The 15188-nt window shown below is 50.5% G+C and overlaps 1 protein-coding gene across 1 annotated transcript; it reads right to left on the bottom strand.

The window, feature by feature from the left end:
• Positions 1–641: 641 nt before the first annotated feature.
• Positions 642–6791, bottom strand: LOC113224857 (endothelial cell-specific chemotaxis regulator-like). Its single transcript, XM_026454472.2, has 5 exons — positions 6678–6791; positions 2301–2345; positions 1920–1970; positions 1708–1767; positions 642–712 (listed from the first exon to the last, which is right to left on the bottom strand). Exons 1-5 carry the CDS (start codon positions 6736–6738, stop codon positions 642–644), a joined length of 288 nt encoding a protein of 95 aa, XP_026310257.2. The 5' UTR covers positions 6739–6791.
• Between the last annotated feature and the right edge of the window lie 8397 nt (positions 6792–15188).

Here is a 15188-nt window from a genome sequence, read left to right on the forward strand (position 1 = left end):
AAAAATAAATAATAAAAAATAAAAAAAAGATCGGGCACGGTGGTTCATGCCTATAATCCCAGCACTTTGGGAGGCCAAGGTGGGCAGATCATGAGGTCAGGAGTTTGAGACCAACCTGGCAATAGGGTGAAATCCCATCTCTACTAAAAATACATAATTACCCAGGTATGGTGACGCGTGCCTGTAGTCCCAGCTAGCCAGGTGACTGAGGCAGGAGAATTGCTTGAACCCGGGAGGCAGGGATTGCAGTGAGGCAAGATTGTGCCACTGCACTCCAGTCTGAGTGACAGAGCGAGACTCTGTCTCAAAACAAAAAACAAACAAACAAAAAAAACTAGCTAGGCCTGGTGGCACATGCCTGTAATCCCAGCTACTCAGGAGGCAGAGGTTGCAGAGAGCCGGGATCGCACCACTGCACTCCAGCCCGGATGACAGAACAAGACTCCTTCTCAACAACAAAAAAGGTGCTATGTCACCTGTGTCTTCCCTCCTCAATGCATCATACTTCAGGCCCAATTGCTGTTCCACTTCCTTATCCCTCCTCACTCCCCCTTCCCAAATAAGTCTGGGAGAATAAAAAATCTGAGAGCCAAGAGATAAGATGAGAGAAAGGGTCACAGATATCTCCTGCCCACTCCTCTTCAGGGTTGAGCGCAGCAGGACATACCTCTGCTTGTGCCTCCGCCTCTTCCACTGCTGGGGACACCTGCGCCTGCACCATGAAACAGCATGACCAAGATGGGGGATCCCCCAGCAGCTCTTCTCCCTCTCTGCTAAGCAAAGGCCAATCTTCCTTGCCTGAGAGGAGTCTAGCCTTTTCCCAGCCTTTTCTGCCTTCCTTTTCCTTCATTTTGGAGTATCCTTCCCCTCCCTCTCCTCTCTGGCTATGCCTTTCTCAGTCTCAAGTCTAAGCTCCTTTTACCTTCATTGTGACCAGGCCCAAGTTTCTGCCTCTATGCCCCACCAAGCCTCTTTCTTTCCTGAGCCAGGGTCCCACTGATGTCGGTCCTGACCCCTGTGGCCTCCTGAAGAGGGCAGAAGGAGCCCATCCAGATGGAACCCAGTGTTTTTCACCGCTGCCCCTCGCCTTGGGCACTCAACAAATCCTGATGTGAGCATCTGTGGCTTGGCCCAAGTTAGGCCCAGCCAGGTCAGGAAGAGCCCATCCGCAGTGCCTGCCCTCGGCGTCACGGGTTTACTGGGTGCCATGGGGGCCTGCACGGCCTTCTTTGGAGCTGCTGTGAATGAGGAAGCACATGTGGGCCTGCTCAGGGCCTTGGCCAGCGTGTGCACCGGAAGGGCTCTTCAGTCCAAAATCTTCCTCTTCTTTCCTGCTTTCAGTTCCAGAAGGGGCCATTCTCTTGTTCACCTCTGGGCAGTTCCCTCTGCCTGGAATAAGCCCCACTACCCTCCATCCCACAGCTTCCACGTGCTCAGCTGACCCTTTCTCGGCTTGGCTTCAGAAGCCGCTTCTAGGAGTCATCCCTGGCCCCCAAGTCCGAAGTGACTGACATGTGCCTGGGCTCCCACACTTCTGCTTGTGCCCACTGCAGCCCTTCTCACCCTGCATGTCATCATCAATGTGAGGTTCTGTTTCCTTGTCTGTTCCCCCTCGCCCCGGTCTATATTCTCTTTTAGAGCAGAAACTGTGTCGGGGTCCTCACTGGGCCCTCCCCGGATGCCTTTGTAGTCTGAATGACACAGTACCTGGCGTACCGGTGCTGGCCAGATGGCTTAGGCTGTTAGCCTCTGAGGAAGGGATGGATCCTGCAAGGACAGAAGCAGATGGGGAGTGGGAGGCGAGGCAAGTTTAGTGACACCACACTCCCTCGCCCATCCAGGAACCCCTGGGCTCCAAGCAGGTCTGAATGAATGGATGTGGGGCAGGAGCAGGGACCTCAGTAACTGCACTCACTTACCTGGGTTGGAAGAAACTGGCTCTGTGGTCGGACTTAGACTGCCGAGGCCTCCTGAAACAGATCATCTGAGGCTGAGGGGTGCACAGCCTCCTACTGTTCCATCTCCCTCTCTTCTTCCCTAGATCTGTGTGTCTTTCTCCCTACCCCATTCCCCACCCCTCACTCCCAACCATTCACCTATTTTTTCTTTCAAGGCACATTAGACTCAGCCAGGCTGAAAAAAAAATCCTTAGATGAGCTCAGCTTTGGTGAGTCCTGAGAGCTCCTGCTCCAGCCGCAGTCCCAGGCCCCTGAGGTTAAGGCTAAATTGGCATAGAGCTCCTCTCGCCCTTCCTAAGTTCCTAGGCCTACACGCTGGAGTAGAGCCATGTTTGGTCTTACCCTGAGAGCTAGAGGTCTGAGTCGTTGTGAGCTGGGAGTTGTGGCCTGCAAGAGAAAACAAAACACATAGCTTGGTAAGTCCCCTGCCTAGCACAGAGCCTAGAGAGGATCCCTCAGAAAGCCTTCTGGCACCGCCTGGGCAACATAGCAAGACCCTGTCTCTTTAAAAAGGTTTTGTTTTTCTTTCTGTTTTTTTAATTCTTCAGGCATAGTAGTGCACACCTGGAGTCCTATCTACTCAGGAGGCTGAAGTGGGAGGATTGTTTGAGCCCAGAAGGGTGAGGCTGGCTTCAGCAGGCTATGGTTGCACCACTACACTCCAGCCTGGGCAACAGACAGAGACCCTATCTCAACAAAAAAAAAGAAAAGAAAAGAAAACACTGTTCAGGTGCGGTGGTTCACGCCTGTAATCCCAGCACTTAGGGAGGCCAAGGGGGGTGGATCATGTGAAGTCAGGAGTTCAAGACTAGCCCGGCCAACATGGTGAAACCCTGCCTCTACTAAAAATACAAAAAGTAGCTGGCCTGATGGTGCACACCTGTAATACCAGCTGCTTGGGAGGCTGAGGAATGAGAATCGCTTGAACCCGGGAGGTGGAGGTTGCAGTGAGCTGAGATCATGCCATTGCACTCCAGCCTGGGCGACATCTCAAAAAAAAAAAAAAAAAAGAAAAGAAAAGAAAACAGAAAAAACCCTTTTGGCTTTCTAAGCCTACCATGCTAGAAGGCAGACACACTAGGCAGAGGGCTAAAGGGTGCGGGCTGTAGCTCATGGTGCTGGCTTCCTCCGAGACTGTGACTCAGTAGCAACATCACCACTACCTCATGGCTCAGGGTCCTGAAGTCCTTCCCTGGCTCTTCAATCTAACATGGGCATTTTACCAACCTGATGCGGGGTCAGGGGAAGGTTATTTTAAACTAGTGACATTTCTAAGGAAGGACAGAGGACCTGCCACACCTTGACAAGGAAGGGCCCAGGACTCCAGGTCCATAGGCTAATGTTTACGCTAAGCTACTGTCACCCTAGTCCTGCCCCCAAGGAAGGGGCTAAGAGATGGGAAGATGAGTGAGATGGGGATGGGGATTAGGGCTTGTATCTTGGCTGGAGGTAGGGGCCTGTGCAGGAAGTAAGTTCTGAGGTATATATAGGAAGCAGGGAAACTCTAGCCTGAGCAACCCATTCACTTTTACAGGCAGAGGATACATAGGAAATGGTTGTTATTGACCAAACCCAGAGAGGGGTCAGTCACCAAGAGTCCCCAGTCAGAAGCCCTCACTGGCTTCTTTGTATGTACAAGTGTGTCTGCAGGGCTCTATGCAAATATGAGTGCATGCTCGTGTGCCCTGTGTGTGTCCTGCTGTGTATGTGGAACCTGAAAGGTCAGGTTGTATTTGCTCATTTTCCACAATGAAATCATTCTTGAAACCTGTGAACAATGTGAAAGGAAAACAACGTGGGGAAGTGGAGCCGCCCAACTGGGTTCCCGTCCCTCTGATTGAGTGGGGACTGAAGCCCCTGGCCTGGCTCTGCTGCTCCCTTGGCCTCTCAGCATCAGGGGAGCATTCAGCGCAGGCCTGGGTGGACAGAGGCGGCTGGGTGCCAGAGGTCCACCCCTGCCTGTGGCAGCCTGCTGCTGTGCTTATTTTCCTTAAGCCACTGCCTTCCTCCATGGGGCTATCATTTGGATAGTGTAGAATTAATTGTTTCCAAGTGCAAAATTGCCAAACCCTGGGCCATGTTTTTCTAGATCACCATTTCTGAGAGTCCCATTCCCTTGTTGCAGGGAGGGGGATGGTCAAGAGGGAAGTTAAAATTTACAGGAAGCCCAGGCTAGAGAAAACCTTTTCTAGCTGGGGATGACCCTGGGAGAATCTTTTTAACCCAAGGCATGAACTGAAAACATCTATCAGTTACTAATCCAGCATATCTAATGTACTTTTTTTTTCTTTTTTTTGAGATAGTTTCTCTCTTGGTCACCCAGGCTGGAGTGCAGTGGCACGATCTCAGCTCACTGCAACCTCCGCCTCCTGGGCTCAAGCGATTCTCCTGCCTCAGCCTCCTGAGTAGCTGGGATTACAGGCTCCTGCCACCACGCCCGGCTAATTTTTATATTTTTAGTAGAGATGGGGTTTCACCATGTTGGCCAGGCTGGTCTCAAACTCCTGACGTCAGGTGATCCATCCGCCTCAGCCTCCCAAAGTGCTGGGATTACAGGCGTGAGCCACCACGCCCGGCCTAATGTACCATCTAAATACTGTAAGGTTATAACTTAATTTTTGGTGGGAAGGCACAAGGAACTGCCCTTCTGCATTTATCTAGAAAGAAAACTATTCAGTGGCTTAGGAGGAGTTCCAAAGTCACAAGCTTCAAGACCCACTAGCCGGCTCTTGCCTTGCCTCTTGCCCCTCCCACTACCCAAACTTCTTGTCACCAACAAAGATTCCTCTGTGAGTAGGGGAGGGACTTAGCAAGCATCTGTATCTACAGCAGAGGGTGTCTCTGACCACGGGGCCTGCAGACGCCCAAAGAGCTCTAGCCCCAGGAATTTCTGATTTCTCTGGTTTCCCCTCTCTAATCCTGTCTGCGTTATCCCCTTCTGGTCTATCTCCACACACCCCCCTCCCCATTTCCCTCAGAAGCATAGTTTAGTGGTTAAAATCGTGGGTGTTAATGGAGCCCGGCAAGCCTGAGTTCAAGTCCTGGCGTTGTCGCGTCTGGCCTAGACCTCAGTTTTCTTTCAAGTGCAAGTGACCAGCCTGGGCAACATGGTAAAACCTTGCTCTACAAAAAATACAAAAATTAACCAGGTGTGGTGGCGTGTGCCTGTAGCCCCCAGCTACACAGGAGGGTAAGGCAGGAGGATTGCTTGAGCCCAGGAGGTCAAGGCTGCAGTGAGCCATGATCACGCCACTGCACTCCGGCCTGGGCAACGGAGCAACCCTGTCTCAAAAATAACTAAGTAAAATGCAAGTGGTATTAGTACCTTGCAAATTGTTATGAGGGAAGCAAAATGCATATGAAGCACTTAACTCAGTACCTGACAAGCTCAGTGAAGGCCAGACACTTTTGTTTTTGCCCCATTCTCTCAAATCCTCCAGGTCTCAAGTCTGCCCTGCCTCTGGGTATCCATAGTCAAGTCCCTTTATGGGCCTGAATATGCTCAGGATTCCTCAGTCCATCAAGATGAAGGAGCCAGGAAGAGAGGTTAGGAAACTCAGGGGGAGGTGTTAGCGGCTTAGGTAGAGCTGACACAGGGCATTTGAGAGCCCTGGCACTTGCCTGGGAGAAAACAGTGTGTAGGGAGGCTGGGAAAAGTCTATGCCTGTGAAAATGCCACCTCATGAGCCTCACCTGCAGTTTCCACAACAGCCTAGACCCCCAGCCCGAGAACTGTGACTCTGTCATGGAGGGGGTAGAAGGGGATGGGGACAATCAGAGTTTTGTCCTCCAGCCCATGGGCTTTTAGAGAAATGCCTGACCTCTCCAGGAGGCAGTGTTCTGGTACTCAGGCCTCTTACCCACCACCAATGGGGGGCCACCACCCCTCCCTATCCGAACCCTCTTGCGCACTCTTTCTGCTGCTTTGAGCACAGAGGACTTGTAGAGGGTGAGGTGGGGGCAGGGCAGAGATGGTCAAAGGGAAGTTGCTGCCCTGTGAGTCAGAATGTCCTGGACTCATCATGATTCCCAGCATCTGCTCCCTGATGCGAGGACCCCTATGAGTGGCTTCACAACTCATTGGCTGGCAAAGCCTGTCGGAGAGGTGCGGTTTCCGTGTAGCCTCCTCTGGAGGTCATCTCCTCTAGCCCCCTGGATGTGAGAATATTATGCACATCCTCCTTGGTGAACAGTTCTTTGTGTCTAACCTGAGTCCCTCTTGCTGTGATTTAAGTTTAAAATCAACATTGGGAATTCCTAGGCTGCTACTCCTCATGTGAAAGGAGAGAACAGATCCCCTGTGAAGCCCAAGGTACAGAGGATTTGTCTTAGAACAGTTGATAGAGGGGCCGTAGTCAGCCCTTCCCGAAGATCAGAGGGTGAGCGTCATGAGTAGCCTGAGCACATCCTAGAAGAAGCTTTGGGCCTGGGTCTCACACGAACACAGCTCCCTCCCACGATTCAGGAGGCCAGCCTCTATGGGGAGCCCAGCTCCCCCAGGGCAATTTCCCACAAGAGGGTTTAACCATAGCTCCATTTTACCCCTGCCTGGTAATCAGGACCCCCAATCCAACTGATCCCCTTCATGAAAAGGCTCCGGAATTTCCCCTGGGCACAGTCCCTGGATGGAAAGCATGTGTATTCTGAGAAAGGGACTGACGCCTAGAATGGCCAGCTGTGGAGAGGAACTGCTGTGGAAAAGTGGCAGGTGCCTCTTACCTCGGAACAGGAGGAAGCCCAGGATCACCCAGCACAGCTGCATGGCTCCTGCGGTGCCCATGTCAGCTGGATATGTGGCGGGCAGGCAGCAGCTCAGTGGAGGCTCTGTCCATAGTGGAGAAGAGAGAGGGAGAGCTGGGGCGGGGTGGGGGTGGGGACTGGCTCTCCAGGAGCTTCCTGTCAAAAGAATAGAAGGAAACACATTGGGACCAGCTCCAGGCGCCCTGCTCAGCCATGTCCAGATGAGGATGTGAGGCTGCAGCAGCAACTGTGCCTGCCCAGCGTGGCTTCTAGTGCCTATGCACAATGACTAACCATGGTAACCTGGCCCCATCCCCATTCTCTTCCCTTCTGAGGGATCCATCAGGTTCCACCACAGACCGCCTGGGGGTTTTTCTGGAATCTAACACCAATCCCGCCCAGTACTGTTTCAGACCAGGTTCTCCTTTCCCATGATTCAGCCTGGAAGCCCAGCCCACCAGCCGCCCATGCTCCCTGGCCTCTGAATTCTCCACATTCCTCTCCGTCCTCAGGGATCCCAGTGCAGATAGGACTCCCTACATCTTTCAGAGAGGCCCAACATGCATGATGATTATTCCTTTTTTACTTTTTTTAAAGAGATGGGGTCTTGCTATATTGCCCAGTCTGTTTCAAACTCCTGGGTTCAAGTGATCCTCCTGCCTCAGCCTCACAAGTAGCTGGGACTTCAGGCACGTGCCACCATGCCTGGTATTGTTGTTATTAATAGAAACGCAAGAGTACCTATTTGAAGCACTCCTCCCTCTGCACCCTCACTGGGGTGAGGTGTCCCCTGTCCTCAGCATCCGGCAGCACTCATCCTTATCCCAGGATTCTCTTTCTTACAGACTACGAGCCAGCATTGTGACTTTTTTCAGTATTCTTTGGACCTGGCACAATGCCTGCCACATAGCAGGTGCCCAGCACATATTTACTGAACTAAACTCAAAAGATTTAAGGTCAGGGCTGCACAGTGGCTCATGCCTACAATCCAGCACTTTGAGAGGTTGAGGCAGAGGATTTCTTGAGGCCAGGAGTTTGAGACCAGACTAGGCAACACAGAAAGACCCTGTCTCTACAAAAAAAAAAAAAAAAAAAAAAAAATTTAATTAGCCAGGCATGGTGGTGCATGCCTGTAGTCCTAGCTACTCATGAGGCTAAGGTGAGAGGACCTCCTCAGCCCAAGAGTTCAAGGCTGCAGTGAGCTATGATCAGAGTGAGACTCCATCACTGAAATTAAAAAAAAAAAAAGGATTCGAAAGCAGAGGAATGTTACAAACAATCCTACCTCCTTAATATTAATTACATTATTGTTATTAATTTCCTTCCAGTCTATTTGCCTTCCAGTCTTTGACAATATGCATATACATATACAATCATTTATATGATTGGTATCCTTTTTTCTTTCCTTTTTTTTTTTTTTTTGAGACAGAATCTCTCACTGTTACCCATATTGGAGTGCAGTGCAAGATCTCTGCTCACTGCAGCCTCCGCCTCCTGGGTTCAAGCCATTTTCATGCCTCAACCTCCAGCGCAGCTGGGACTGCAGGCTCATGCCACCAAGTCTGGCTAATTTTTGTATTTTCAGTAGAGACAGGGTTTCACCATGTTGGCCAGGCTGGTCTCGAACTCCTGACCTCAAATGATCCTCCTGCGTTGGTCTCCCAAAGTGCTGGGATTACAGGCGTGAGCTACCATGCCTAGCCCTTTTTTCTTTATTTTTTAAATATTTTATTATGAAGCAGTCACAAGAAAAGTTGGAAGTACATTACATAGAACTTTTTTCCCTGAACTGTTTCAGAGTAAATTGTCAACAGGATGCCCCATCACCCCGAATAGTTTAGTGTGTATTTCCTACAAGGGACAGTCTCCTACATAATCACAATACAGCCATCAAAATTAGGAAATTAACATAAATATATTAATATCATCTAATCTTCAGATCCTATTCAAATTTTGGCAGTTGTTTCAATAATGTTCTTTATAGCAAAAGGATCCTGTCCAGAATTACTCATTGAAAGTCTCTTCCGTCTCCTTCAATCCGGAATACCTCAGCCTTTCCTTGATTTTCATGACCTAAACACTTTTGAAGGTTACAGTCCAGTTATTTTCTAGAAGGTCTCTTAATTTTGGTTTCTCTGATGTTTCCTCATGATAAGATTTAGGTTATCTATATTGACAGTGACGTCGAAGAAGCAATGTTGAGCCCCTCTCTTCGCATTCTATCAAATAATGCAAGATTTTTTTCCTTTTTTTTAAGAGACAGAGTCTCAGGGCTGGGTGTGATGGCTCATGCCTGTAATCCAGCACTTTGGGAGGCCACGGAGGGAGGATTGCTTGAGCTCAGGAGTTTGAGACCAGCCTGGGCAACATGGCAAAACCTTGTCTCTGCTAAAAATAGAAAAATTAGCTAAGTTTGGCCGTACCTGCCTGTAGTCCCGGCTACTCAGGAGGCTGGGATGGGGAGGATGGCTTGAACCTGGGAGGCAGAGGTTGCAGTGAGCCAAGATTGTGCCACTGCACTCCAGTCTGGATGACAGAGCCAGACCCTGACTCAAAAGAGAAAAAAAAGAGAGGAGGTTCTGGCTCTGTCACCCAGACTAGAGTGCAATGGCGCAATCTCACCTCACTGAAGCCTTGAACTCCTGGGCTCAAGTGACCTTCCTGCCTCAGCCTCCTGAATTGCTGGGATTACAGGCGTGAGCCACAATGCCTGGCTCAATTTTTTTTTTTTTTTTTTTTCTGCGATGGAGTCTCATTCTGTCACCGAGGCTGGAGTGCAGTGGCATGATCTCAGCTCACTGCAACCTCCGCCTCTCAGGCTTAAGCAATTCTCCTGCCTCAGCCTCCTGAGTAGCTAGGATTGCAGGTATACACCATCACGCCTGACTAATTTTTGTGTTTTTAGTAGAGATGGTGTTTCACCATGTTGGCCATGCTGGTCTTGATCTCTTGACTTTGTGATCTGCCCGCCTCAACCTCCCAAGGTGCTTGAATTACAGGTGTGAGCCACCGCGCCTGGCCCCGGCCCTGGCTCTATTTTTATTTTTATTTTTTAATTTTTTTTTCAAGAGCGAGTCTCACTATGTCACCCAGGCTGGCCTCGTACCCATTGTACTCCTCATACTCCTCATACTCCCCCTGCCTCAGCCTCCTGAGTAGCTGGGACTACTGGTGCACACACCGCCCCGGCGTGCATGATTTGGATTTGTTCCGTTACTGAGGAGGTTTGCTTTAATCATAAAGTGGTATCTGCCACTGTATTAGTTTCCTGTGGCTACTGTAACAAATTACCACAAACTGGTGGCTTAAAACAATAGACATTCAGACCTTTATTCTGTCACAGTTCTAGGGGTTAGAAGTCAAAATTGAGGTGTCAGCTGCACCACAGTTGCTCCCAAGGCTCTAGGAGAGAATCATACTTTGCCTCCTTCAGCCGCTGGGGATTGTTGAGCATTCCTTGGTGTCCCTTGACTTGTAGTGCAGCATTATCACCTGCGCCTCTATCTTCACATCACATCACTTCCTCTGTGTCTTCTCTCTGGGTGTCTCTCAGAAGGACACTTGTCATTGAATTTAAGGCCTGTCTGGATAATCTAAGATGATCTCAAGATTTTTTTTTTTCCCCTTTTTTTTTTTTTTTTTTAGACAGAGTCTCACTCCGTCGCCCAGACTGGAGTGTAGTGGCGCTCTGGCACAATCTCGGCTCACTGCAAGCTCCACCTCCCGAGTTCACTGCAGTCTCCTGCCTCAGTCACCCAAGTAGCTGGGACTACAGGTGCCCCCCACCATGCCTGGCTAATTTTTTGTATTTTTAGTAGAAACAGGTTTTCACTGTGTTAGCCAGGACGGTCTCGATCTCCTGACCTCATGATCTGCCCGCCTTGGCCTCCCAAAGTGCTGGGATTACAGGCGTGAGCCACTACACCCGGCCCTTTTTTTTCTTTTGAGACAGGGTCTGGCTCTGTCACCCAGGCTGGAGTGCAGTGGTGAGATCTCGGCTCACTGCAACCTCTGCCTCTCAGGCTCAAGCAATCCTCCCACCTCAGCCTCCCGAGTAGCTGGGACCACAGGCACACATCACTATACCCGGCTAATTTTTGTACTTTGTTTTGTTTTGTAGAGATGGGGTTTTGCCATGTTGCCCAGGCTGGTCTTGAACTCCTGGGCTCAAGTGATCCACCTCCCTCGGCCTCCCAGAGTGCTGGGATTCTTAACTTAATTACATCTGCAAAGATTTATTTTATTTTTTCTTTTCAGACAGAGTCTTGTTCTCTTGTCCAGGCTGCTGGAGTACAGTGGCATGATCTCCGCTCACTACAACCTCCGCCTCCCGAGTTCAAGTGATTCTCCCACCTCAGCCTCCTGAGTAGCTGGGATTACAGACACATGCCACCAAGCCTGGCTGATTTTTGTATTTTTAGTAGTGACGGGGTTTTACCACGTTGTCCAGGCTGATCTCAAACTCCTGGCCTCAAGTGATCCACCCATCTCAGCCTCCCAAAGTGCTGGGATTACAGGCTTGAGCACCGCGCCCGGCCTCCAGATACACCTTGTGCTTCACCTGCCCCAGCCCTGGAATCAGCTATTTCTTTTTTTTTTGGAGTGCAGTGGCCGGATCTCAGCTCACTGCAAGCTCCGCCTCCCGGGTTCCCGCCATTCTCCTGCCTCAGCCTCCAGCCAGTAGCTGGGACTACAGGCGCCCACCACCTCTCCCGGCTAGATTTTTGTATTTTTTAGTAGAGACGGGGTTTCACCGTGTTAGCCAGGATGGTCTTGATCTCCTCACCTTGTGATCCGCCCGTCTCGGGCTCCCAAAGTGCTGGGATTACAGGCTTGAGCCACCACGCCCAGCCAGAATCAGCTATTTCTTTAAGGGGCCTTCATTCCTTTTGGCACAAATGGTATTTAGAAACTGAGGGCCGGGCACAGTGGCTCACGCCTGCAATCCCAACAATTTGGGAGACGCAGGCATGAGGATCGATTTAGCTCAGGAGTTTGAGATCAGCCTGGGCAACATAGTGAGATATCGTCTGTACAAAAAAAAAATTTAAATTACCCAGGCATGGTGGTGTGAGCCTGTAGTCCCAGCTACTCAGGAAGCTGAGGTGGGAGGATCACTTGAGCCTGGGAAGTCGAGGCTGCAGTTAGCTGAGATCAAGCCACTGCACTCCAGCCTGGGCCACAGATCCTGTCTCAAAAAAAAAACCAAATTTTTTCAAAGGAAAGAAACCGAGGTCTGAATTGTCAGTGTGCTTGTTGGTGCTAGGGGGTAGCGTCTCTAAGGCCCTCCTCTGACTGCCATGATCCTTAAATATTACTTATTGGATCACTCCCCTTGCACTAACCAAGCTCCCATTTCTGCTCCCATTCCTTCCCTACCATGTGGATGCCTTCCTCACCCTCTCCCCTGTCCTCATTTGAAGTGCACAATTCAGTGGCTTTTTTTTTTTTTTTTTTGAGACAGTCTCCTCCCTCTGTTGCCCAGGCTGGAGTGCAGCGGCGCAGTCTCAGCTCACTGCAACCTCTGCCTCCTGGGTTCAAGCTATTCTGCCTCAGCCTCCAGAGTAGCTGGGATTACAGACATGTCACCAAGCCTGGCTATTTTTTGTATTTTTTAGTAGAGACAGGGTTTCACCATGTTGGCCAGGCTGGTGTCGAACTCCTGACCTCAGGTGATCCACCCACCTTGTGCTGGGATTACAGGCCTGAGTCACCACACCAGCCTCAGTGGTTTTTGTTTTTGTTTTTGTTTTTTGTCTTTGAGACGGAGTCTCTCTCTGTTGCCCAGACTGGAGTGCAGTGGTGTGATCTCGGCTCACTGCAAGCTCCGCCTCCTGGGTTCACACCATTCCCCTGCCTCAGCCTTCCAAGTAGCTGGGACTACAGGCACCCGCCACCACACCTGGCTAATTTTTTGTATCTTTAGTAGAGACAGCGTTTCACCATATTAGCCAGGATGGTCTCAATCTCCCGACCTTGTGATCCGCCTGCCTCGGCCTCCCAAAGTGCTGGGATTACAGGCGTGAGCCACCACACCCAGCTGTCTCAGTGGTTTGAATATATTTAGAGAGTTATTCACCCATCCCAAATAAAACCAATTTTATAACATTTCCATTACCCTAAAAAGAAACCTCACACTCCTTACAGACCTATAGCTTTTTACAAGGCTAGAAGTGGGGTGTGGTAGAGGAAAGCAGCCTTTGCTCCTTACTTCCCCAACTCTAGCCCAGAGTTTCCAATGACCTCAAAAGTTAGCCGCCTCTCAGACCTGCCCTGAGTCTATCATGGCAACCCCACTCTGGCCTGCTCAGGATGTTCCCACAGGCCCCTGTCCTTCAGCTCCCTCTGCAGACTCCTCAGCCTCCCTGCCTTTGGTGGCGATAGAGTGAAAGAAGGGTTGCTCTTTGCCTTCCTCTGGCCAGCAAAGCCACTTTCACCCTCCCCTGGAGAGGTGGAAAGGAAAAGTGACCCTAGTGTCTGGAGCTGGATCAGGTGCCTCCTGCCCAGCGCAGTGATGGTAGGGAGGACCCCAGAGTCTTTATTTTTGGTTGCAGAGCTTGAGCCTCAGAAGTCAGGGCATGTGTTCTCTATGACATAAGAGCAGATTCTTGATCATTATAGCCCCCTCCAGCCAACCTAAGAGGCTCTGTGACAACACAATCCAGAAAGAGACAGCGGGAGCAAGGCAGTGAGCATTCTGTCATGGCTCAGAAGTGCCCTCCTGCAAGTGAAGGACGCTCTGCTTGCTCTATGCTTCCAGGATTAAGAACAGATATGTATGTATTGTGGAGTGAGAGGGTACGTTCCTCCAGGTTCCACTTGTATCAGCAAACTTTTGTTCTTTATTAGAAACCCCGCTGGGCGTGGTGGCTCACGCCTGTAATCCCTGCACTTTGGGAGGCTGAGGTGGGCAGATCACGAGGTCAGGAGATCGAGACCATCCTGGCCAACATGGTGAAACCCTGTCTCTACTAAAAAAAAAAAAAAAATACAAAAAATTAGCCAGGTGTGGTGGCGGGTGCCCACTGGGACTCAAGTAGTAGTCCCAGCTACTTGGGAGGTTGAGGCAGGAGAATGGCGTGGACCCGGGAGGCGGAGCTTGCAGTGAGCTGAGATCATACCACTGCACTCCAGCCTGGGCCACAGAGCAAGACTCCATCTCAGGAAAAAAAAAAAGAAACTCCCATGGTTCTCAAGGAATGAGACATGGTCCCTGGAATCACTTGAAACCGGGAGGTGGAGGTTGCAATGAGCTGAGATTTTGTCATTTCACTCCAGCCTGGGTGACAGAACATGACTCAATCTCAAAAAAACGAGAGACATGGTTCCTGGAAAAATGAGCCCCCACACACCTGTAACATAAGATAAAGTGTGATAAACGTTAGGAGAGTGTAAGAAACATTATGCTGTAAGGCTTAAGGAAAAGAAAGCAGGTTACTCAAGTACAGGGCTGAAAAATTCATCCCTAGAGGAGGCCACACTTGACCTAAGCTGTAACAGATGTTTAAGGTTTAGACGGCAGGAATGGGCAGGCAGCTCACAGCAGTGGTGGGGAAGTGACACAGAAGGCTGGGGCTGTAGTCTGGTCCCAGAAGTTCCACCTCTCAGAAGCCCTTTAGGAGATAGATCCAGGATTAATGAGGGAGGGAAAGGGAAGAAGTAGTTATCAGAAGGATCAAAAACTGGGCTTTTGGACACAGGGACAGGCGCCCCAGTGGAGGTATCTGCTAGAGCAATGGCAAATGTGTCTTCAGGAGGCAGGAGGAGAAAAGCAGTGGCCGAAGTTCAGGACCCATGGCAGAGTCCAGATTCCCTCTGGCTGAAGTCTAAATGGACCAAGATGGGAAGCAGAGGATGAGCAGAGTCTTTGATCCCGTTGGGAGGGGCTCAGCCAGGGACTTCAAGGTCAGCCAGCAATAGATCCCACTTACTTAGCAGATCAGGTCAGCAGCCCAAGGATCTGGGCTCAAGTGAACTTGGAGGTCTGCGTGGGGGCCCTGGATGTCAGGATGTGGGACAGCTCGGCTGAGAAACAGGGAACCAGGATGCTACATTCTGCTTCATCCTGGATCAAGACTGATTTGTTTTTCTAAGACCACCAGAGTGGGCACAAAAGAACCAGCGAGTAGGCAAGGCTAAAAGCAAAACTGCAAATTTATTCTTTGGTCATCTAGCTTCAGGGACCGGAGCTGGGTTGGGGGGAGTTTCTAATACAGTCCCGACAAGAGTGGGGGCTGAGAAAGCCCACCCCCGGCGCATCTGCTGGGAGCGACTTTTCTAGGAGTGGAAGGGCAATAGGCGGGGCACGGGCACGTCGGGGGAGGGGGGCTCCGCAGGTGCCACCAGGTAAATCTTGGTCTCCTCGGATTGACATCACCTGGTGCATGCCTGATTAATCTTCACCTTCCCGGGCGTCAGCTGCATTCTCGCACACACGGGAAGAATTGGTGGTGAAGAAGAACCCGGAAGTGAACCATCCTGCCTCCGTTC

This window comes from Piliocolobus tephrosceles, chromosome 4 (assembly GCF_002776525.5).
Source record: "Piliocolobus tephrosceles isolate RC106 chromosome 4, ASM277652v3, whole genome shotgun sequence".
NCBI lineage: Eukaryota > Metazoa > Chordata > Mammalia > Primates > Cercopithecidae > Piliocolobus > Piliocolobus tephrosceles.